This window comes from Oxyura jamaicensis, chromosome Z (genome assembly GCF_011077185.1).
Source record: "Oxyura jamaicensis isolate SHBP4307 breed ruddy duck chromosome Z, BPBGC_Ojam_1.0, whole genome shotgun sequence".
In the NCBI taxonomy this organism is placed as follows: domain Eukaryota; kingdom Metazoa; phylum Chordata; class Aves; order Anseriformes; family Anatidae; genus Oxyura; species Oxyura jamaicensis.
The window spans coordinates 10,312,820-10,338,242 of record NC_048926.1 but is presented as its reverse complement, the minus strand read 5'-3'; the positions used below and the strand labels follow the sequence as shown (position 1 = coordinate 10,338,242).

General features: G+C 42.2%; 1 protein-coding gene across 12 annotated transcripts in view; it reads right to left on the bottom strand.

The window, feature by feature from the left end:
* Positions 1 to 7,903: 7,903 nt before the first annotated feature.
* The window catches only part of UNC13B (unc-13 homolog B), a 214,608-nt gene continuing 197,088 nt past the window's right edge, over positions 7,904 to 25,423 (bottom strand). For 7 of the 12 annotated variants that reach the window (XM_035309460.1, XM_035309461.1, XM_035309465.1 and 4 more), the window contains 7 exons: positions 23,319 to 23,375; positions 18,863 to 18,943; positions 18,371 to 18,518; positions 15,591 to 15,647; positions 12,903 to 12,995; positions 11,621 to 11,780; positions 10,092 to 10,377 (listed from right to left, as the gene is read on the bottom strand). In XM_035309460.1, coding sequence (XP_035165351.1) covers positions 10,092 to 10,377; positions 11,621 to 11,780; positions 12,903 to 12,995; positions 15,591 to 15,647; positions 18,371 to 18,518; positions 18,863 to 18,943; positions 23,319 to 23,375 — 882 coding nt within the window. Of the gene's footprint in view, positions 10,378 to 11,620; positions 11,781 to 12,902; positions 12,996 to 15,590; positions 15,648 to 18,370; positions 18,519 to 18,862; positions 18,944 to 23,318; positions 23,376 to 25,423 lie in introns of all 12 variants that reach the window. The other 5 variants (XM_035309464.1, XM_035309467.1, XM_035309458.1 and 2 more) reach the window with 2 other exon arrangements.

Here is a 25,423-nt window from a genome sequence, read left to right as displayed (position 1 = left end):
TGTTTCATGAAAAAGGAAAATCTTGTGTATTTGAGAAAGATGTAGCAAACAGACTTTTAAAAGGGAAACTTTGTGCTACCCACAGCCCATGGAGGGTGGACTATTAATTGTTAATCCGTCTCTGGGGCTTCACAGGAAAGGTGGGACAAGGAAACAGATACATTAGCTTATCTCTAAGCAGCTGTTCAGTGGGATGGAGAGGGGAGAACACTGCCTGGACCTTCCAGGAGACTTCTGAAACATGGAAGTACAGGAATTGGTGATGGTTTGTGAATTTGGCATTTCTTCCTTCTTTGGTTTTGGACCCAGTTCCAAGATGACTGTCTGGGTCCGTGTGGGTTCATTGCAACAACTAATATTTTTCTGTTAAACCTAGAGCTAGGCAACCCAGCCAAATCTCTCATCTTCTCTTGCTGTCACCACCAGACCTCCTGTCGTGAGCCTGCAATCCAGTAAGAACCAGGGGCTGGAAGCCTCAAACCCACCAAGCTGACATCAGAAAGCTGAAGACGTTCAAACTGTTCACCAACAGAGCAAAAAAATAAGGCTTGATCTCCATTTCTTAGCATTTTACCAGAAAGAAAGGGCATGTTTCTCTGGGGGAGACAACAGACATCTCCAAAGCTATTGAACCCAAAGCTGAGTACACTGGGTGATGCACCACGGCCTGTGCAATGCAGTAGGTGAAACCAAGTGACCGACTTACTCGCTCTTCCCTGGCTTTAACGCTACGGCTGTTAAGCATATTGCAGTCATTATTGCTTTGGTGAAGTACAGGAAAATCCAGAACAGTCTGTAGCAAACAGGGCAGATGGTGGGGTTGCAAACTACAAGAGAGCCAAAGAACTCCTCTGCCACTGAAGTAGATGGCTTTTCATCGCTTGGGAGAATGGCTTTTACACAGATGCTTGTGATGCTTTCCACTGAATCACGTTTTTCTGTCAATCTTTTGAAACCAAATTGCATGACTCAGATGAAACCTACAGTATGTACAAAATTGGCTACAGCATTTGCACTTAGTATGCCGATGCTCATCGTATTGGGAGAATGGTGTTTTCCAGAACAGATGAGATCCACACCGGCTTGGGAATGGCCCCAGACAGGCACTAGAGCCTGAACACGAGAACTGTCAAGGAGCAAAACACGTTTCTTTCTCTCCCATCTCACCAGCCCACATCACTCAGAGAAAATTGCAAGTGGGATATTCTCAAGCCACATTCCTCTCTTGTCCCCCTACTCGTTTTCCCTGATTGCTACAGCTACTCCAGGTAGCACAGGCAAAGCCTGAAGGCTTTCTCAATAGCAGAACTGAAAGATTCAACATGGACAGAGGCGCAACTCGCCTTGACTGCTCGGACAAGGAGCGGTAAGTTATGAAATGGGAGAGAAAAACAGTAAATGACTTCAAGGACAGAGAAGAAAAAAGATTCTTCCCACCCATAGTTCCTCAGCCTTCATCTTGTTTGCTGTTATTTTTAGTGAAAAAGGGCATTTGCTGGCATCACTACATCTAAGGATTTTAGGAGTGGTTTATTGGCTGTTGAGGTGTCTTTTCTATTGTGGAAAGGCTGGAAATGGACTAAGAGGGAGGAGTGGTCACTGAGTGCCATAACGACAATTATCAGGAGGCTTTTGGGAAGCATGGCTTACGACATTTCTGCTGATGTGACATCACAGAGACGTTGAAAGGGGGTTTAACACTTGAGCTTGTAACTGGAAGAGGTTTGCTACATAATCCTGGGGGTGTGAAAGATTTCTTATATTTCTCATTTAACAGGACTGCTCCCAGATAAGGAAAAAAAAAAAAAAAAAAAAAAAAAGTTGCTGAAGAAGTCACTGTCAAAATCAACAACCTACAAATCTGTAAAGCAAAACTTCTCCCAACAGAGCTTTTACTTTCTTTTCCTACTAAACTCGTCATTTTTGGAGAATTGATTTCATAGGAAGCAGCACTAACCAGGTGACTGAAGCCTTTGTACTTGGTTCATTCAGGGAGTAATGGCAAGGGTTTTGTTAGTCTGGCCTCCAGCTAAATGAACTAGACATTCTCCAGCTGTTTCTCCTTATTCCAGTTTCTAGGCTGAACTACAAGCTCCCCCTGCAGAAGAACATGCAGGGATTGCTCATGCAGCATTATGGTCAGTTTAAAAAGAAAAAGAAATAAAAAATAAAATAATAAAAAAGGAATGGTTTGGAGGAAGCACACAGAGTGGCTTCTACAGCTGTTGTACAATAGTTTCACATCCAGCACCGACTGTGGTCTCAGGCTCCTGCAGATGAACGTTTTGCTTCTTCCAATGGGGGTGAAAAGGGATAAAAAAAAATTGCTTGTGTGAGGGAGGTGGGGTGAGGGTATCTATGTGTGAGGGCATGGTGTTTTTTTTTTCTTACTTTTTTTTTTTTAAAAAAAAAAACTGTTTTAGGTTAAAAAAAAATTTTAAAATTGTTTTAGGCTTAAAAAAAAAAAAAAAAAAAGATGTTTAAAAACCTAATAAGAAACATTCCTGAAACAGTTTCTTTCTTCAGACTTGCTCCCCCCACGCCACAAGGGAATATGCTGCTGTTGCTGCCAAGCTTTGAAAAAAACCTCGGTCACCATTGTGCGTGTTTATTGCATCCATGATGGTCATCCTCTGAAACTTCCTCCTCTGATGAAACAGATGACCTGACCTAGGCTTGACTCCAGGCAGGCACATAAAAATAATTCCAAATAAGGCTCTGCAGCCTGACAAACTGCCATGCTTGAGAGCAGGATAAACTGACCATGTTTAGCAGCAACTTAGATTAAAGGCAGCTTTCTGACTTCATCACCTCTTTCACTGTGATACGCCTCTGCGAGTCTCTAGCTGTGACTAGGAGGGGGGTAAATCTTAGCAAACAAATTTCTTCTGCTTCTGAAGATGCAGGCAGAAAAGGCTTACTTTGGTAGGCTTGATAAACACCACGGGATAACAAAATGGGTCTTAGGAAAGAGCATCTCGGGAAAAAGAAGGATGCACAGCAGGCACTGCGACTTCTGCTTTGTCTACAAAATTTGCATCACTCAAATGTACATCCCCTTAGGTTGGTGCACAGCGTTGATATTCTCATTTATCTGAATTACAGCCAAGAGATGGAAATCTTTTTGGCTGACAGTTGCCATTACAGGAGACCAGTAGCTCAGTGATCGGCAAACAGCTGCTATTAATAATGACATTACCAGATGCGACAACTGACAGATTTTTGTCACCACAAAATCACGATGATGATAAAAGGAGGTGTTATTCTGGGTTTGCTTCCAAAAAGCAGTGAAAACGCTAAAAAGAGCAACTCACAGAAGCACTAAAAGCCCACAGAATAAGTTATTTAAGCCATAAATACAGGGAAAAATAATGGTTTGTAAGGGATTTAATCTCTGAAGAAAACAAAACAAACAAACAAGCACACTACGCAGGTATTTAAAATCAAGTAGAGATCAGTAAGAAATGGTTAAATTCCATCTGAGCTAACCTTGCCAAGGGAGCAGAGAAAATGTGAGGGTTCTCTGAGGCACGGAGATTGAGATAACAGAGGAAGGAAGTGGTGCTATCTACTTGTTCATGGCAGAAAGTGAAGCTGGATCTTTGGTCTCAAAGGGAAATCATTACTGGCCTGGAAGAAGTCTTTGACAGTTTGCAATGAGCACTGCAGGGCTGCCATCACCCCGAGTACTCAAGGGTGAGATGAGCATCTCCAGATAAAAGCTTTGGTCTCCGAGTATTCTGAATCTTATCTGATAGTCCTTGAAATGTCAATATGCTTACGTTAATTATCACATTGTGTTGTATTGTACTAAAATAAATAATGCTATGCTTCCAGACTTCTGCTTGTCATCTATAGGCTGCCAGAAACAATCACTCTTCCTTCCAGATGCTAAAGTGCTCTGGTTTTCCCTTTTCCTTCAGTGTATTCCGCAGTGCACAACGGGTGCTCAGGAACCGTCTCCAGTGTCTCACGACCTTGCCTTTGCTCAGCGACAGGCAGGATGGATGGCATGGGCTTCCCCAGGTCAGACTGATAGCACGGCCTGGGATTAGGCACCGCTCATGTCCGACTCGGACACGTTTAGGAGTGAGGAACCCACTAAGGTGGTTGTGGTGCCGTGGCTCTGTCTTGCTCTCTACTTGTAGCTTCACTGTGGTTCCTTGAGATTTCGAGGTTGGTGGAGGATTCCTGCGTTGTTCTAGCCCAAGGGGGAGCAGAGTGGATGTTCCTGTTCCTCTTCTGGGTCTAAAGGCCTGTTTCATGGTCTTGGTTGACTGAGGGACAGGCTGCAAGTGAACCCTGTAGTCCCTTCTGTCACATGCTCTTTTTCAGGAAGGGGAAGGTCAAGCAGAGTCAGATGAAAAAAAAAAAAAGAAAAGAAAAAAAAAAATCCCACAAAAGAAGAACTTTGCCTCGGAGGGACTGCCTGTCAGTAAGAAACTGCCTGAAACAGAGCAAGGAAATAGAAACCACTGCGTTATGGTTGCTAAAAGCTCAAGAGGGGTTAAGCACCCCCAGTTCCTTGGGGTGCATCATTTCCAGGAGAATCTTCTGAGAACACTGAAATGTGGAACTGGCGGTCTGAGAGCCTCCAGGGTCTTTTCATTGGTGAAGGTGGAGGTTCTGCGTGGGAGAACAACATGCAAAGTGTATAACGCATCTCAGGGGGGGTAGAGTCCAAGAGACTTCCAGCTTCTTCAGACCTTTTCTCTGATATATGATTTCCTAGCTCTAACCTGCCAAAGGTGTGCATCGCTGCTAGCTGGCTTCATTGATTCTGAAAGGTCTTGGGACCTGCTTGCAGCTGGAGTTAGTGAAGGAACTCATGGGTGACATAAAGGAAACAGGCTGAGCAATATGAGAAGCCCACGAAGGCAGGGAGGGATAATGAGTTGTTTTTAAAGCTAGGGAAAAAAGTGCTGCTTAGAAAGGCTGCATATTAGAGCAGATGCAAACAAACCATGCACAGATGACTGCAAAATGGAGAGCACTTCTTATGAGCAGAAACTTTGCCATCTCTGCTAAACTGGACAAAAGCTGTGCTATCAAAGAATCAAAAGCTAGGAAAAAAAAAAAATACTAAAACACACTGTGGAGCAAGAACAAGTATTTCTGGATTGGCCATAAATCACTAAGAGCGCAACTGTGAAGATTTCCAGATATCGGAGAACTGAGGTTCTGAAGAACCCTTCAGACATAGCTGAATCCTTGTCCCCATTCCTAGTTTGAAAAGGGATCTTGTGGGATTATAGCACAACCACCATGGAGGGCTCAAACCCACAGTGTGTGTTCAACCAAGTGCTAGGGACTACCACCAGCCTCATTAGCTGTACTGAACATGTTCACAGGTCTTACCTGTATGCAACCAGAATCTGGACTTCCTCCAGGGCTACTACATTGCCTCCTCCTTCCGTGCTGCTACCCGGAAACTGGAAAACTGAATCCTGTCCCTGAAATGCCCACAGTATACTTGGTACGTCCTAGTCTCTCCCCAGAGCCTCCCATTCTCCTCCCACCTCCTTGCCTTCATCCATCAACCTGCTAATCTCTTCCAGGAAGACTGATAAAATGCCTTCCCCACCTCTGCCCTTAGGTCTCCACTCTCACAACACTCACCCAGAAACACAATGTCCTTTCCTGTAAGGCCATTCTATCCCCACCATGTGTCACAAGCATGCACCAATCCCTTTGAGTCCTACGTTACACCTCCAACTATTTTTACGACTGTGTGTCACAGTCCTGAGTTGGTCACAGCTTTACAAGGCAGTTTCCTGAAGATCAAAAAGTCTGTTAATCCAAAAGCCAGGCTTGCTTTCTTTCTATTCATGGAAAATGATCTAATCTTTCCAAATAATGGCTGGGAATAAGATCATTAATAGTTCTCTGCCATCCACTGAAACTCTGCAGGGTGGCTCCTTTCTCTCAGGTTTGCTCTAGCTCTGACTTCAGTTGCAGCAACCTCTTGAACTTTCCATTCAGGTTCCTACGAAATGTGTCCCTGTCACCTGGGATGTCCGGCTGTGTGTCTGCTCCCTGCTCCTCCCTGCAGCCTGCCAGGATCCTCTGCTGGCAGCCTGGAAGCTTTTTTTTGGACTACTGACTTTATAGCGCCTAAGATTAGGAGCAAACTGCTACCTTCAAAAGGCTTCCTTCTGGAGCACCTGGTCTGCATCTTGAATGCTGGATGATGTTCTGGTCCTCATGTTCCTGATCCTCACAGCTCAGAAATGGCCCATGTAAATGGAAAAAGATTCAAAGAAGGGCAGCAAGGATTATCAGAGGTTTGGGACAGCTGAATGAACTGGGACACTGCAGCCTCCAAAAGCAATGACATGGGGGTGGGGTGTGATACACACCTACAGCAAGGTTGCCCCAGTAAGGGTGGGTAGGACCAACACTGAAGCATCTTTTTGGACAAAAGAATAGCAGGCATCAGATTAAATTAGTTGGAACCATTTCAAAGCAAAAGGTAGGTCTTCACAAAACAACTTGTAAATCCATGGAACCCATTTTCAGGACTTAAAAGATGGGAACAGGAAAAGGATAGCTTAGGACTTACTAAAGGGAAGTCACAGACTCAGAAACATGCCAAGCTAAACATTGCCAGCACCTTAAAGTGCATAATTGGTTTACCTTGTTCTTACTCTTCTCTGGCCAGCCGCTTGTGACCACTCTTGGAGGCACAAGTTGCATGAGATGGACTGATATCGGTCTGATATCAAACTGCTGTTCCCACAGATTCAGCAAAATCCCGAGGGTAAGCACAGTCAGACCAGCAGCAGAATTCACCCACGTGCCTCCAGCATCCAGCCCCTCTCTCACCTCTTTCCTGTCCCTTTTGAAGTTAGTGTTGCGACACTCCACAGACTCCTCCTGCAATCCGTGGCATGTTACCACTACTGGTGCTTTTCATCTTTGTCACGATGTTTCCATCCCAGGTACATCAGCAATTTTTTTTATATAAACCTACTATTTAATATATATGCCTTTACATATTGCTATGTGAATATTATGTAAGTATAGTAATTATCCTATATAGTTACATGAAATATATTTATCCATTTAATATATTTATGATGTATATGTAACTTTTTACACACAGGCAGTGTATGGTCCACATGCGACTGTCGTTTTGGGGAGTGTTCAGACAGAGCAAAGGGAGCCACGTGCACAACACCCTGTTATTGCCACAAGTACAGGAGAAAAGTCTGAATGGTTGCAGCTCAAGTCTGCACGATTTTTCAGGCAGGAACGAAAACCTGAAAGTGTCAAGAATGAACGTAGACCCAGGAAACTGCCCAAGACGGGCAGTTTCAGACAAACACGTTACAAAAACAACACTTAGGGAAACTGATTCTGCCATTAAGAAGTTCACAAGCTTGTTTTGCAGGACAAGTGCCAGACTGGTGGATAAGCGATACATCCAGGAGCCTTGGATTCCCAGCTCTGTTAAAACCAGCCATACGTCTTGCCCTGACCCAGGCCTCTTCCCCCTGGACACAGACAGTGCTTTTACTTTGAACAGCTCTTTATTGATTTCTCTCCACTGCAGAGCTCCCTGAAGCAGTGACCGGTGAACATACCAATGAGTTGGAAATTTGTGTCCATCTAAGTGTATTGAAGTAGGGCTTTGAAGTTGTGCTTTAAACAGCATGCCATGTGCAGTAGCATCAAACTCAGTAACTTCCCCCCGTGATGAGGCTAGAAACAGAAATGCAGCTACATGCTGGACCATTAGGTAGCTGAGTTACACGTAGTCACACTGCTAAGCATGTTACCCCAGGAAAAGATCTCAGGACACAAAAATTGAGGCCTGCATCGTCATGAAACGTGAATCTCCAAGTTATATACGCTTGTCTTCTTGAAATTTGCAGCATCCCCAAAAAATGAGAGGGAGTAATTTACTTGACAACAAGAAGGTTTATTCTTTCATCTCATCAACATCATCTACACAGTATTAATGCTCATATCAGGCTGAAAGCTACGAATCAAATTCGGTATACATTATTTTTCTTCACGTGTTATCTGTAAAGTACCGTACTGCCTGCCTGAGTCTTTCCATTTAGCACCGTCAGGAGGCTACCTGAGTACAAAGGAAACTTGACTTAAAAGGCAAGAAAGGAAAACAAAAGGAAGTAAGTTATTCTCTATGCTTTCCTGCGATTTCTCAGTGCTCTACCAGAAGCCAAGAACTTGTGGAAAAGATGTCAAAGACAGAGGCACTCCACCATGGAGAAACAGGGATTGTGTAACTCATACCCCATGCTGGTCATCTACAGTACTAAGGAAAAAACTACATACTAAATGAGAGTAATTTGCAAAGATGCAGTAGCGATTCTAACCTACATAATTTAGCAAATCCAATTACAGTTACACTTCAATAGACAACTCCAAATGCTGCTAAAAGAGTTTATTAAAGACTGTACTAACAGTTCTTGTAACAATGGCACATACAGCGATTCAAAATCATGACAAATAGCGTGAAGTTTTGAAGAGCATTATTATAAATATACCATGGACAAGAACAAAGCAGATGTGCAGTCTCTGAACTCTATGAGCAGGCCCATGAAATACAGTAGTCATATCATACAGCTGTACAAGTGTCGGAGAAAATAGAAAATAAAATACAAAAAAAGTAATTCAATACACAGTCCTTGAATTTATTGACAGTTTACAGTACTTTGTGGGCAAGGACTGGCTCATTCCAGCTGCACTTTCCAGAGCACAAGGGCAGCTGGAAATAGCAAAAACCCCCATAACAAAGAAAAAATAATAATAAAAATACTTCAGTTACAATCACTACTCCGAACCTTCCTGTTTATGAAATTTCAGTTAGAAATTCTGAGATCCCCACAATTAGAACAGTGTTTCATTTTTCAAGAAAACAAAACCAGGATGCTTCTTCAAGATAGTGCAAAAATATCTTCAATGGTATCATTAGATCACAGATTAATGACAATCAACGTGGATCAACCGCGGCATGGCCAACAGCAGCTTCAAGATCAGAACCAAATGGACGTGCTGCCCCTTCACCAGCACTCAAGAGTGAGTGCTTGTAGAGGGAGAATGTATTGTTTTCTCCCAAACGAGCCATCCTGTCTGGTTTCATAGTGAGGAATGGTCTCGGCTACTTAAGTTAACAAAATGCTACAGGAAATATGCAAGTATTAAATTATTTTAAAAAAAACACACACACACGACTAACAAAAGAATATTGAAGTGGAAAAAGAATATAGCAGCCATATTATTTGTCATGGCTCTAATGTTGTTCCCTTCCTTACCACGTCGGTCACAGTAGTCAAAGCGTGACTTGTGGAGTTCAGCAGCTTAGAGCACCCCCATGGTGACGCAGGATTCCCAGCAGCACACAGGGATTTATATTCTCCAAGACACACCATCTAGCTCCAACGGCAGGGCAGCTGCAGTCTGCTCCTCATGTGTTGTCTTAGCAGCTTTTTGCTGTAAGATCTTAAGCCTCTCTGCACTTGTTCTGCTGGTGATGCCCATGCTCACAGCAGCACATTCGTGGTCATACATTTATTTGGGGTACATCTTCAGAGAAATTTGCTGCTGCTGTTTTAAGCAGACACTGAGGTGTCACATTGAGACACGGGTGTAATCTCTGTGCAACAACATCCTTTGGCAGCTCCACAGTGCATAAATTCAATGCTTTGCCAAAACCCCAAATCATTCTTCTCCCAATTTCCATACAGTTGGTTTGTTTCATAGTGTGATTATGTAGAGCCTTTTTAACATCTGCCAGCTTCAGAGGATAAAATCACAGTGCTGCATATCAACAAAACCCAGCATACCCAGCCTGCAATATAAAATAATTTATATACACAAAGCAGAATTTGCATCTTAAATAAGAAGAGATTGTCTCATTCTCTATGGTGTTTTACCCAGCTACTAAAAAATAAATAATTCACATCAGATTGATGGATTGTTTCCTGTACAGCACACGTGCGCTATCATAGCTGACTAAGACAACATGAAAAAACCTTTTGTAATTAGTAAAAGAGAATTGCAGAACACTTGCACATATTGGCACAAGGCAGAAGAGAAAAGGGAACATTACACAGCTGAGCTCAGGTGCCTTCCTCTGTGGAACGGGACTCAGATTTCAACTTCACAAATTCTCTGGCAACCTCATCATTGGTTCTTTGAGAGAGAATCCTCAGGACTGTAAGTCCAGTCTCATCCATGTGAATCCTGCGCCCAAGAGGGCACCAGCAAGCACAGCTTCCTTTGTCCACTATGTCTCTGAGCTGCATCACTGCTATCCCCAGTACCCGATCCTCTCGAGCAAAGCAGTAGTCCTTCACACAAACTTGGAGCTCGTAAGCGTCAGGGCCATCTTCATTCCCCAGTATGCTGAAAAAAATACATGAGTTTACTTGCAGCTTCTCAGAACATATCAATACATTTAAAACAAACAAACGAAAAAGAAGTGTCAGCAGCTGAGTAGAGTGCTAGATGAGTTCTACCAAACTCCAGATGGAGAAGTAAAACATACGGTGTACGCACATTTTTGCTGTTCCACAGTCGATAAAGACAACCTGGCTATTTAAAAAGAGAAAATAAACGACCCTTTCCACTTGCCTTTGTATGTGTGTGCATGTGTTGAACTGCGAAATGAACAGAGCAGAGAACATTAAAGCCATGCTAATAGATTTTCAGCTCTGACAACTTTAAACATTTCTGCTTCTGCTAAGTATTGCTTCATTTCAGTAATTAATATTTTAATTAGATGAAGTCTTTGTTAAAGATTCAAAACCTCCCATTAAAGCAACAGCTAATAGAAATACATCCCCAACCTTTTTGATGTTTCTAAAGCTAAAAGACAAAGAAAAAAAGGCACAAAGATCTCTTCATTTGGAGGAAGTCTGCCTTTTTCCACATCAAAGGAAAATTATGTGGCCTGTCCCTCTCCCCTGAGAAATTTACAGTCTTTTTGCTGGACACCTCTTCTCTTATAAAGAGACTCACAGAGAGGTCAGGGTTGGAAGGGACCTCTGGAGATCCAATTCCCCTGCTCAAGCAGGGTGCCCTAGACTTACTCATTTTTACTGTACAGATGGGAGAAGACTAGTTTGTAGCTCCCTTTGTTGATCCTTTCAAGAAGCCAAATAAGAAGAGATCAATACTCAGCACTGAGAAAGGCTAAAACTGCTACCACTTCCAAGGGCTGTAGCCTTGGAAACAAAGATGCACAAGTTCACATAACATGTCACACAAGTCAAGCTGGGATAAAAAACACACAGAGAAGAAAAAAAAAAAAAAAAAAGCCATAATGAACTTTTTGCCTCAACAATATCAAAAACAGATACAAAACTCATTAAAATAATGGAGCATGGTAAAATATGCTGACAGCACACAATGCTTTTCTGAAAGTGGCCAAAAGAATGCTTGTAAAGAACAAATATCAGCATCCCACCCAGAGCAAAAACTCCCGTAATCTAGCTTTTGCTGCCAAGACACCAAACACTGGGCCAAGCTGCTGGTTTGAGTACTCCTTTGGGTCCTGAGCAGACTGTTTGTGGACACTGGAAAAAACTATCCGTCCTCTGCATCTAAACTTGCCAGATCAGATCCTCAGGTTATTTTTCACACTTACAAGTGAAATGTTTCATTGTATTTGGGAGCCCAATTGTTGCTCTTTGACTTTGTTGTGAACTTCCTCTTCTTGTCACTCTGATGGGGCCCAATCATGGTGATTTCGACAAACGGACGGAACATGCCAGATGTTTGCCACTTCAGGTCGTTGGCTGCCACAACTGGAAAAGAGAGTCACAACCTGCTTTACAATACAAGCTCATTTGTTCCCACTGCTCTGGAAACCTTTCCACTCTGATGTCCTTTCAGTTCTTTGTTTCAGAGGACCAAGTCCAACCCAAAACACGCAAGCCTCCCGACACATTACGGGCAGGATTATTTTGTAGTACAAACACGAGGGTTTTTGTTTTGTTTTGTTTTTCTGTTGTTTTTCTTGTTTGTTTTTTTTTTCCTCCTGTTCTGTAAAGGGAATCTAATGCTTAGGACATCACTTTGCTCTTGCCATATGAAGATTCAAGAAAAACAGGTATTTGTGCAGCTCTGCCAGTTCAGTGTTTAACTCTAGATCAGCTGCAAAGTAAGAAAAAACAAGGCATTTTGGGGCCTGATTTTGAAGTCTATTGAAAAGAAAAATGAGACTGTAGGTAAGACAAACAAAGCATATGAGCTGTGGGTGGTTTCAGAAACCACAATTATTAGCTCTTTAATTCTCATTTTCTCTCAGGTCATTGCAGGAGAACAGACGGAAGCATAGAAAATAGCTGTAAAAGTCAGCTTTTGCATTGCAGTATAGATTTATCCAGGAGAAGAGAGGCCTGGAGAGCTGTTTATATATATCTTTAGAGGAAATTAAAGTAGTTAAATATGCTGTATTCAAGCAAAGGAGATGAAGGAGGAAGAGGAAGCCTGAGATGAATCACTACTTTGGTTATTTTCAGAGCAGCTCTTTGGGGATCAATTTGGCCTTCAGAGTGGAGGAGAGGAGACACTGAACTCTTCCTGGCTCTGCGATTTCTTGGTTACACTGAGCAATTTTGCAACATCACTCTGTCATGCTGCTGTGTTCTCTGCAGAACAAGTTAAACTGTAGGGTCTGGTGAGAGCCATCTGATTTTTGTTTACTTCATGTATCGTTGCCAATAAACAACGGGACTGTACGTTGCCATGTCATTCACTGGCCTGGACAAGCTCATTTACTGTTCCTCTACACGTTTCTGATGTGAAACCAAAAAACAATTTTGGATTCACATCCTGCAAATTCGCACAGAAATATAATGACTTCCAACTGGAAATTTGCCTTGGTCCAATCACAAAGCCTGAGCACAACACACGCTTTGTCCTACCTTTCACTGTGACCTTGTGTTCACCAGTTCCTGGATGGGTATACAGGTCGATCTGTATGGACACTTCTCCCACAGGATCGTCTACACCAGAGCCTGTTGGAAGAAAATTGACACCCCCCCGTGCACACACAGATTATTGCTTATTGGCCTCCATCTTTGCCATATGGCCTCAGCAGACAATAGCATTTTCACAGGACACCTTCCATAGCTGGCTTTTCAGTGAGCGCTGATAATATAACATTAATGCAATTAACAACAGGCTTGCATGCCCAACAAGCATAAACACTAACGTTTTCTTTTTGCACTCCACCGTAAGAATGACATCCTATTGAAGAATACCAGTAAGAATTTAACAAGAATTTAAGCTACCTAAAACTCGACAATGGACCCTCAGAGAAAAAGGATTTTTCCAGAGGTTCCTTCCAAGCAATTATAAATGCATGCAGGCATTCCAGTGGTGTGCATCAGCATTCCCACCAGCTCATGGAAGTAAGGACAAAAATTAAAAAATATAAACCACAATAAAATAAATAAATAAATAAATAAATAAAAACCACAGAATTAGTTTAGGTTAAAAAAAAAAAAAAAGAAAGAAAGAGATGTTAGTGATTTTCACTGAGCCATAGTGCAGTCTCACCCTCCAAGAATGTCTCCATGCTGTACATCACATCAAAGCTGTCATCCTGACTGCCCCCACCTGTTTCCCTTCAGAAGATAATGAGAATCCCTAACTGTTGTACTCCAAAGGGGATAAGAAAGAAGCACTCAACTTGCATCTCATTTCTCTTCATCAAATAGGCAGGGAGAAAACAAAATGTAGTTTCCACAGAAGAAAATGTAACATTATAACAGCAGGAGAACATCACATGAACCTTACAATTCTTGTGTGATGATGTTTTCAACATTTTCACTTTTAATCATAATTATCATGCAATATGGGGAAATGACATTTATCTGGGTAGGAAAATCAAGATGTCATGTAAATTGCAGAAGACGACTGTTTGCAAAATGAAAATTAAGTTATTTGATAAGATAGTGAGATTGCTTTTACTTTCTCTTTGATAACTGTCTGATCTGAGGTTGACAATTAGCAACATGGTTGTAATTGGGATACCTACAGGGTAATTGGATACCTAAGAAGAGCAGCGTTATTTTGTTAATTTTGAGGCTAAGATGCATTACGAAGTGAAAGAATGGGTGTGTTTGATTGAAATTCAAGATAAGGAGCTTGAAGGATATCATTAAACAAACATTTTGATTAGATAGATCTAACATGTCAACTTTTACAAGAACAGTCTGCAGGCAGCAAAAACATTAATTGAAGAAAACAGGAGGTTGAGAGCTAATCTGTGCAATTCTCTGAAGAGAACTACTTGGCACAGAAGAACTGTAGGCAGTGAAAGTCACACTAATATAGGAGTAAAAGTATCTGTGCAAACATAATCTCAATTCATCATCTTAGGGATAGGTTCTCATTCCTGACCTGAGCACAATAGACAGCCTGTAGGCTGCAACATTTGTACATCATCTTGAAGGCACTGTTTTATCCTCACGCAGTAGGGATGTGCTCCCTCTTTTCTGTATCTAAGTACAGAGCTTTAAAATCAGTAGGCTTAATTATTGACCTGACCCATCTGATGGTGCAGGCATATCACTCCTGCTGTCAGCGTTTTCTGTGGGAACAGACGAGGTTACCAGCAGTATATATATGCATAACAACTTTGTCAAGTTGAACAATCTAATAAACATCAGCTGCCAAACGCATAGGTTTTCATTTTGCTGATCTTCAGTGCAATGAATGGGTTATGAATGAGATACTGATGCTTCAGAGGAGTCTTAGCAGATCCATCCCATTACCCTTGAGGGAGACAAAATCTAGATTGGTTTTTTTCTTCTACCTTCACTCTCATTTTTTTACACCAAGAATTTGTTCTATTAACTGATATGTTTACAGAGACAAGAAAGCTACTTAATAAATATCTGTAAACAGCCAGTGAAAAATATTCTGATCACGTACAACTGTATACATACACATGCTTGCACATTTAGTGGCAAGCAGATTTAAATCTAGATGTGAAAGCTTCATTGGTGTTGTGATACTGGAAGGTGAAACTGCAAAATTGAGCTCATGCAATGTCTTACAAACATATTTCACCTAAGACAACAAAAAGACTTCAGACAGCCGAAAATAAATTGAGAGATGAAACACAACAAGACTTAATTTAGGGTTCTCCTGAACACCCAGACTTTTGGCTACCCGTCAAGACAGATGGTTCAAGCTCGGCCCCAGGTTTGAATGCATATCATACATTACCATGTATTACAGTAGGCCAGCTCTGCAGACTATAAGCATGCAAGTCTAAGACTTGAAATAGCAATTCACAGCAATAAAGGGTAGGGAAACAAGTTCATAGCATCTCTCAAAATACAATCCATTTTCAAGACAGCTTTCACATCCCATAAATAACTCTCAAGCTTCAGGACAGGCTCTCAGGCAGGGTACAGACTCCCACACCGTGCAACCCATGTCTCTGTCTGTGGGATGCAAGCATTCTGTGAAAGTTCACTTCTACAAGGAGCTACAGGGAATGGGTCTCTGGAAAAGGTTTCTGAGCACGGGCAAGATGACTTCAAAAGCAAGGCAGTTGGCTAATGTTGTTATGGTAACAACATTAGCCTCAAACATACCCTTATCAGGAAGAACGTCCTCATTAGCGGTAAACCTAATACCTTTCCCATCATGCACTAAGACATGAATTCAAAAGGCAAGAAGCAAGCAGGACAGAGAGAGAAGAGTGTGAATTACAATGCAATTAGTGGCGTCACTTAAACAAATGCAAGACAAATATTCTACCTCTTAACAGACAAAATATCCTCTTAGATCTGCTGTACCAGCCCCAAGTCTGCAAGTAAGGGATTGTCTGGGATAAAACAATAACAGAATCTGCGCTGGCGTAACTCAACTGCAAGCTCTTATCCAACTTTGCAGAACAAATGTTTAACAGCATTGTGCCACAGATGCCTGCTCAGTAAGATAGATAACTCACAAACTGGAAGGTGCAACTATTGAGCGATGAAGTAGGAGAGGCGAACACTCAGCATTTAAACAGCTTTGCATGCAGCTATTTCCTCCCATAGGCTTGTGGGAAGCTTGACTTAGGCAAAGGGAAAACATCAGTCAGAAAGAGCTCTATAAAGCAAACGTCAGCTGAAAATACTCGTGCTGTCTCTTCTGTCCCTCCAATGCATATGCAGATCTCCAAACTATTCTACCAAATGCGGTTACTCAGAAGCATATACAAGCAACGTCCTTTTCTAGCCCCTATCTCGGGAGCAACTCATGCTTTTCTCAGAGATATCCCATCACTGACATTACAGGTATTCGGTGGTGTAGCTCCAGTCTTTTGTTCCCCAAACAGGGCCCCAAACTCTCAAGACTAGTAACGCAGATGATGCTGATTTGGACCAGCTCACTGGCTCAATATGCCCAGTGCCTGTCCCTCAAAATACATCAGACAAGCCACCAATGTCATCAGTCAGCTGTGTGACATAACTGGTGGCTTTATAAGGCATGCATCTTATGTACCAAAACTAGAGCTTATTCTATCTAAGTTTCTTTAAAAAATTAAAACAAATACACACTCTTCTGTAGCAACTCTGTACACTCCTACTGCTCTCAGATTACACTCAATTCTCTCTGTATAGCTGCTAAAAACTTTCCCTTACTGCAGTTTTACAGTGAAGGCAGATACTACATGCAACTGCTTCCTCATACTAGTTTTAAATTTGCCACTTTCCAACTTCAACAGAGCATCCTCTTCCTCTAACTTTAAACACCCATAACACTAGAATCGGGAGTAGAACAGCAGTGCTGCACATATCCTTACATCCCATCTCATCATAACAATGTAATACGACCTAAAAAAAAAAGTTAGTAGTCAAAAAAATAGCTTCAATTCGTGGTCTGGACTTATTATAGAAGCATGTGCCATAGAATAGCAAAGATTGAAAACGCATTGTGTACACAAGCTTCCAGTTAACAAGTATTTTGTATAACTCTAATAGCAACAGGAAGATCCTGGAGTCTCTTGGTGTAGTAGTCTTTGACCTGTCTGGCCACTGGATGTCATCATTGCTCTGCTGGGACGCAGTTATAGGACATTTCTCTCAAATGCAATACTAACTTGTAAGTTAACTTCTGCAGTTTAATGCAGTATGCTTCAACCTAAGCAAGTACATATTTGTGCTGATGAAGGCAAGGATGACTCAGTTCCCAAAGACTACACTCAACAACTTTTCACTTTAAAACAAGCCTTGCTGTATCTAAGAATTCACAGTAATTTCTCCACTGGTTGAGGAATAGCAATACCAAGCAGTCTCATTCACATACCAGGGAAGCATGTGTTGGCTAGGGAGTGCTTTCCCCTTGATTTCAGGGCTTAGTCCATCAATACCCTGGCAGAGTTCATGTAGTCTGTGGGGTCATCAGCTTGCACAGGTTTGGGGGGATTGAAGAAAACACTATCCCCCAGGCAGAAAGATTGCAGAAAGACACCCTCCATGGAGTTTTATTTTTGTTGCTGGGATATAATAGCTCAGTGCTTCTATCTAAACAGCCTGAAAACTTAAAACATCAGTTTCAGTTTTGACCTAACCTGTATTAGGCATCTGTCCCCTTCTCCCTGAGATTAACAAGATTCACAGTCAGCCAGTGAAGGACCCTGACTATAGGTTAAATTATTCTGTACAATGGTCTGGAGACACTTCTATGAAAGCAATGGAAGGTGGAGGCAATTAACTATTTACCACTTCTCAGTCGATGAAATAGCACCATTATTGTGACTTCTCAAACAAAGAACTCCAGTGACCCATCCCAGCAGCTTACTAAAATGTTGTGGTGACTTGCAATCATCCAGCTAGTATACATCCTGTAGCGTCTGCAAACAAAAAGCCAGTGCTGTCCTTACTGCTATAAGAGACTCTTCCCTTTACAGGCAGCATGTAGCTCTGACTCATCACATTGCTGTCAGTCAGCATTAGTCAAAACCACATGTGCCACTGGCAACTGGCTTGTGACATAGGCACCAAATAGTTTCTGCAGTGATGTCTTGCTGAAATGGTCTCTCACACCACCGCCTAAGTCTCAGCACAGTAACTTCACATTTCACTTTGTCTAAGCCACCCACCCACATTAATTCACAAAACGTGACTGTTAACATGAGAACTGCAGAAAAAAAGACCACAAACCCCCTCAGGACTCGTTTCACATATTTCTGTTCTCTCAAAATGTAGATGTTGAGGAGGAAATAACCCATTTTCCCTCCTTACCAGTTTCAAAAGCTCTGAGCTGTCACATTTCCAGAAATGTTACTGCCAAAAGCACTCTACAAACTGGCAGAACAAGACAGAGCACAGGCAAACAGAGCAGATAGCTCCATTCAACTTTGTCAACAACAGAGAAGTCTCACCCTGAGCTGTCTGAGTCTGCACAAAGGTTTTGATGAGAGTGTCTGTGGTCTGAGTGTAAAGAGAGAGAGCATAGCGAAGTGATTGCAGGTCTGGACTCTTCTCCAAGAAAGTTTTCTTCAGACCATTCCCACCAGCATGGAAATATTGCTAAAAGTAAAAAAGAAACAGGAAAAATACTGAGGAAGAATCACAGTGAGCAACCAATATTTACAATCTACTGTATGCATAGACTGCGAAGGACAAAATTCACAACACAGGTTCTGTGTTCGAAGCCCACGTCTTAGCAGACCAGCTGATCCCAACTGCTCATGACTTTCCTATTCCAAAACCCTTAAACTTAAGTATGCTGACTAAGACACCTAATGTCTTACTAGCTGTAACAACAGCAGCAGACTCCTGTCATCTCCTAAAGTGGGACAGACACTACCCTTCCAAATAGCACTGAGGATGTGGAGCAAGGGAACAACAGAAGCAGAAGTGGGATCACTTACTTTGATAGTATCCAGTGCTAGATCCAAAACAGCACACTGCTTTGGAGTGAGACTCCTAGTTTCTTCTCTCACCATATGATCCTGCAAACAATAATAATAATTGATATTAGTATTCCATCAGACACTAAAGGAAAAGGAGTTCCCAGTATCACCTCTTTCTCTGGATTCATGTTGTGGCTACTTAACGGGGAGTCTCAGAATCGTTCATTACAGCTTAACTTGAAAATAGACACACTTCCTCTGTTTCTTGTAGACAGAGAAAAATAAGGAAAGGAATGGATAAAGATAAGAGATGATGTAAAAATCAGTTTGCCTCTAAGAAAATCCTAACAGCAGTCTGCTTGCTACCCCTGCCATTTTACAGCATCCACAGTAGTACTCTCAAAACACCACCCGAAGCAAGTAATTCTGAGAACTGGATATTAGGCAAAGTTGTTAGATGCGTTTTGTGCATTTTATCTCTTCCATCTACAAAGATCACTACCTTATCATATCACTAGTGTAAAGGAAGTAAAACAAACAAGAATTTTCTATGAAATAACTTTGCTAAAAGAAAAAGTTGTCTCTTTGGGAAGGAATTCCCTTCCCTGCAGTAGGAGTATATCCCTGTTAGGTTGCTATCTGACTGCCATACTTTGGTATTCCATTACGGTCTTCTCTGACCGAATGGAATCTTCTTCTGCACAAACCCAAATTCTAACTATTTGGCCTGTTGGAGGATCAGATCAGATGGCTGCAGCCTGGATATCGAGGCATTCTCGAAAAATACACAGGCAAATCAGGCAGAGGCTACTTATCCCTGCTTTGGTACGAGGTATTTCCCAGTAGATAAGTCCACTGAATAGTCTTTGAGCACAGCAAGCCCAGTGTGAGGCATGGTGTGTGTTTCACACTGATAAGCCTGCTGGCTATCTTGCAGCCTAGTGATTCCTCACATCGCATGGTGATGTTGCCATTCATTTCCACCATGCTCTGCCCCTGTAGCCTGATGGGGATGGGGCTTACTGCAGTCCAGGAGCAGCACTAGGCATGTACAATCCTTTTCAGACATCAAGCAAGCACCTTTGCATGGGGCTACATTAAACTACGCAGAAGGTGCTGCTCAAGTCTGTAGTACTTCAGGCAAGTTTGCTTTCTTGAGAAGCAGAGATGCCTGAACATGCCTCTTTCTCCTTTTCAGACTGGTCCTGGCCTGGGAAGCTACATGCAGCAGCAGCACATTTGGTAAGCTGCAAAGCATCTTCTGTTGCAACAAGTTGTCCTTCGGGAAGCAATAGCTCTCCTCCCTCTTTTTCATGAACTGGGAGTAATTCAATTGAAGATGATGTAGCTTCTTCACACTTCAGTACACAGGGTAAAACATTATTTCTCTGTCTGACAGTCAGATTAAGCACATAATCAGCCAGCACCCAAGGCCACTTCACAGGAGAGGTCTATTTTGTCAGGGTAGCTGTGCCCCCAAGGCAGAGAACTTTCATGTCTGTTGAAATAAATTTCTACGTCTGCATGCCAGACTCCCCATTCTGCAATAGAAACCAGGTGGTCAGCGTATTTTTCTTAAACATCTGAAGAGCTTGCTCACTCCTGCTCTGAGTGGTCACCCAGATTATGTCCGTGTTGTTGCTGCACAGCAAGATACCATTGCTTTCCAGAGTTTCCCAGTGTCATTTACTTCAACACATTATGTAAAAATACCCCTGAGATTGGACTGGTAATACTTGCACCTACACATAAAAGAGCCCACGACTGTCATTCCCCTGTGTACGTGCCCTCTGCTCATCCCACACTGTTCCTATAAAGGACTGTACAGTGTGCTACCCTGCACTTTCCAGATTGCGAGCCACAAATATTTACATCAAATCATTACGTAACTGTAAGTGGAAGTCGTCAAAATCTTTTCCTGGTCTCTCACATTCATCTTTGTATTCTACGCAGGTACTCTCAGAAAAACCTGCAAAGTTGGAGCTGGGCTGGTTACCCTCGGGGCAGTTCAAAGGAGAAGGTACTGCTCCCTGCTCCAGCTTCTGGCTCTGCAGGGCAGGCAGCAGGAGCAGACTGTTTGCACTAAAGCAAACCAAGCAGAAGGAGCTTGATAATAAATGGGAGGCAGATATCTGGCACCAAGGTGCTAGTTTTATGGTTGGTTTTCCAAGCGTTTTAAAATGCACTGGGAAATTGATTTGTCATCAGGACAAGAGCCTGTGCTCATCAGGTCTGTCAGGTTCAGTTTTCAGCTGAGTTATCTGATTCACTAGTGCTCTTTTCCCACTGTTCTATTTAAGACAAATGAAGGCTTCAAATCCATGTTGTAATTTTCTCAGGCTTTTACTGAAATGCACAGGAGAGGGGCTCTGAAGAGCTATTTATTCATGCTTTCCCCATTAGCTCGTACATGCCTGTAAAAACAAAAGGACCAAAAAAACCCACCCTTGATGCTTACAGAAACCCAAACAATTTACACTCTTGTAACACCCTTACTCTTCTGGAAATTTTTGGACAGTGTCAGTTCACACCATCTGTTTGAACTAACGGTCCCCCAGAATTCAGGTAGCAGAGTGCTTTCACACTTGCATAGAGCTTTGTTGCCACATATAAAATCTTGTGCACCTGTGCTGCTTTAGCCCTATATGTGGATATGCAAATAAAGTTTGAAAATACACCAAGGCTTGCCTGATTTCCATGTGTACATGCATTTCTAAAATGCAGCCCAGAGCCAGCAAGGTTAAGCTTTACAGTAACTGAACTGAAGACAAGCTGCTGCTGGGGTTGGCCTTGATCTGACCAGTGCAAATGGAAAAAGGCAAAGCTTCCAACTCGTTCCTGGCAAAAGGCACTTTGTGTATTTTAAAAAATTCCAGTAAAGAGAGAATAGGGAGGAAGTAAAAAACAACAGTGAATGTCACTAAGTCTGAGAACACAAGAATTTCACAGGAACTCTCTCAGTTGTCTGCATAAACTTGACCTCATGACCTGGGAGGAGTAACAGGGAAAATTCAGAGCTCATCCTTCGAATACAGATGTGCACAAAGAGGGCAGGGATGGCTTCTCCTCCAAATGTCAGGTACCCTCTGCTGTTTTTCAAATGGGAAGGGGACACTCACAGAAAGAGGGGATCACAGTTGGAGTCTGTGGTCCAGCTCCCACTCTTCCAGTCTGGTTACAAAGCTCCTATCTCCCCTTTTCTACCATGGAAGTGACATGAAGCATTGTAAGCACAGGAAACAGAGGAAGTGGTGCAACCCCCAAGAGTCACCATGTCACCAGGGAGAACCGCCTGGCCGTGGGAGTGCACAGGGTCATCACCAGCACTAGTGACAGATGACAGCTATTCCCCTTGGGAGCCACACTTGAACAATTTATGTTATGCCACTGTTAACTGTTAGTATTGCAGCATCAAAATGTAGCTGGAAAAAAGCACGTGCATCTAAGGAGTCATGTCCAGATCCTTACAAGGACTTCTAATAAGCACTGCCTTAAATGAATTGTGTACTGCCCTGAATCATAACTGTGTATGTAAAACGTGTCTGCTGGGCAAGGGAAATAGATAGCTATGTAAGAACAACTGCAATAAGTGCACAAGACAGAAAATATCATGGGAAGAGATGAACGTCTTCTGAAATTGCACTAATCACTTAGAAGAATGCCCTTGGCCACGAGAAGTTTTCCCTGATCATCCTCCAAGACAGAGTTCACATTTGTCGCCATCTTTCTTGCTGTACAATTTGTACACTGTGATGCTTTAGATTTAGACCTCTTCTTGCACAGGATCTCCTTTGTAGCACAAGTCAAACCACAGTTTGCAATTTGAATGTTGTAAAGCATCACTATTTTCATACCACTCCTTTCGTGACCAGTGAATTAATGCTTGATTGACTTATGATGAGGTGGCGTGCACTTAGTAATGCTCGTGTCATGCACTGTCACGTCATGCAGTGTCAAAACACATCAACATAGCCTTCATGCTAAATGCCAGCTTGCCTGTAAAGAGAGCCCACGCAGAAGGAATTTACAGACACAGGCTCTGTTCCATAAGCAACAGTTATTTTTGTAACAGTTCTTATAATTCATCAATAGCTAGCACAAGCATCTTTCCGACCGATATCTTGCTACCAGGATCACATAAGGGACTCCCTTTTATAACAGGGGATACAGAGGAACTGGCCAGATATTAATCTCTCTACTTTTTTCATTTTTAATAGATATACCAAACTGATCACTGTATCTATGGAAGAAATAAGCTACTTTGATGATTAAACCCACAATAAAATTTAGCACTTCATTTCAACACAATACTAACATTAGCAGGATGCATTTAAAAGCACATTTAATGCATTTAAGAGCAATTCTTTATAATTGCATTCAGCCACAGACCATGTGAAGCACAAGCCATGCTATGCAGTACTACACTTCTATGGTTAAACACAAGGACACAAACACACACCATGCACAACAATACCTTCAACTTTGACAAGTGTCCCAGTTCCTTAGCAGCACTGAAAATCAACTGTGTGCCCTATGATTGTAAAAAGTTAGAGGAGAAAGGAGGGAAAAACATTATAAACAACCTTTGCATATTTTTCCTTTCAGCAAGTCAAGTCAGTTCACAGACAGAACTTTACATAACCATCGCAAGGCCAGTCACAACAGCTTGTCTCCTCGCCACATTATTATTACCTAGTGTAAAACGTGACATTTCCGTATATGCCAAATCCAGAGCTATTTCAGAGCATACTATCCTGCTAGCTTTCTTACTCTTGCTTGCAGTGGCCACCTATCCAGAGGGGATGCACCCTCAAACAGCTTGCACAGGCTGGGGGTGAAGGCAGCGTACTGGCTTCATCGCCAGGTGCTCCTCTAGATTTCGAGTCAAGACTAAACACACATGAATAAATGCTGGCTAAGACTGTCCAAAGCAAAGAGCACACAACTGATGGCAATCTCTCTGAGGAAGTAGAGAACAATCAATAGGGTAGGGGTAAGCACAGCCCAGGTAAGAAACAATTGGATCTGAGCAGTTTTCAGGTGAGACAATGGCAAACGAAATCCAGTATATATTACAGCATCTCTTTTACAGATCAAAAGCTTGGCCATGGCTCTTCTTCCCCCACAGTAGCTTATTGATGCTGTATGACCAATGAAGAAACAAAAAGTGACAATAAATCCCAATGACAGAAAATTTTGCTTCAAGCCACTTACACACTAGAATAAATATTTTATATTTTTTAAAATAATTTCCGTGCAATGGTTACAACAAAAATATTTTTCATTTTTTCCCACCACAGAATTTCTCTCTTGTGTAATACTCCTTTTGCCTGGGGACTTAAGCCCAAAATGAAGTGAGAAGAAAAAAGCAACCAATCTAATTCTCCCGCCTCTCTTCCCAGAGACATTTTGTGGGGCACACTGGAATTTATTTTCTTCCACTTTGCTCTCTTTCATTGATCTACACTTGACTTTTTCTTCAAAAAGTCACAACTGCCTATTGCTCCACTTGTAATAAAACCCCAGCCTACTGTAATTCTGGCTACGAATAGTTCATCCATCATATCGTGAAACTTTGCTCTCTGCTTCAGCCCTCTACACAAACAGCTATGGGCTCTTCCCTACTTAAATGTCGTTTCCATTATCTGTCTCAGGAAAGCTTTAGGTATGTCAGGAGAGATGTTCCCTCAGAGATGATCTTTGGCTCTCCTCACTTGCAATCAGTCATTAGGGGCTAGCAGTAGAAGTATGTGTAAATGTCACCGCAGGTACCACTTACAAAAAGCCTGAGGCATGTCCCAGCTGAAAGCCTGAAATAAGATTTCAGGGACAATCAGACACCCTGGTGGGTGGCACTTTCCACCCAGCAGGGTCTTTCTGCTCAGGAAAACACCTGGGAGAAGATACAGCTTGTCATCTTTGGGGACTGCTTGCTGGTTCCATAAGGACCACATTTCCCCAAAGGTGTCCAATAAATGAAGTTCTTTCTACAGCCCTCCTTCGCTTTCCTCTACTATCCTTTCTTATCTCAGTAGTCTTACATCCTCCTACTTAACCACAACTGCCTATCAACATTGCTCATCCCCAACTCCCTGAAATGGTAAGATGGTAAAATGCGAGACCACAATCATTATATTGTCCTTTGCCCCCGCCTGTGCCACTTAGCTTGTTTTCTTTGCTTCATTCTTCAGTATTTACTTATCTGTTGCCTTTTAACTCAGTACTCTGTGGAGAAGGAACAGTGTATTTGCAGAGATGACCCCGTGAACTAGGTTCTACTGCAAAAATCATTGTTAAGAGCATTTTGATATTTTTTTCATTGGATTAAAAGTTAAGATCAGCCCCACTGATGCACTTCTCTGAGCAGAAAACCATCTTTATACCTGTCACTAGAAGTTGCAGCTATCATTGTACAGAAGAAAAGCAGAGGCAGTTTACAGCTTGTTACAGTAATACTGGGAAGACTGAGCTGCTCTAGGGACACTGGACACCCTTTCCCCATTACAGCAGCAATCCAGAAGTGAATTTCTAGATGAGATACTTTTTCTTTAGCTTCTGAAATTGCTCAAACTGAAAGAC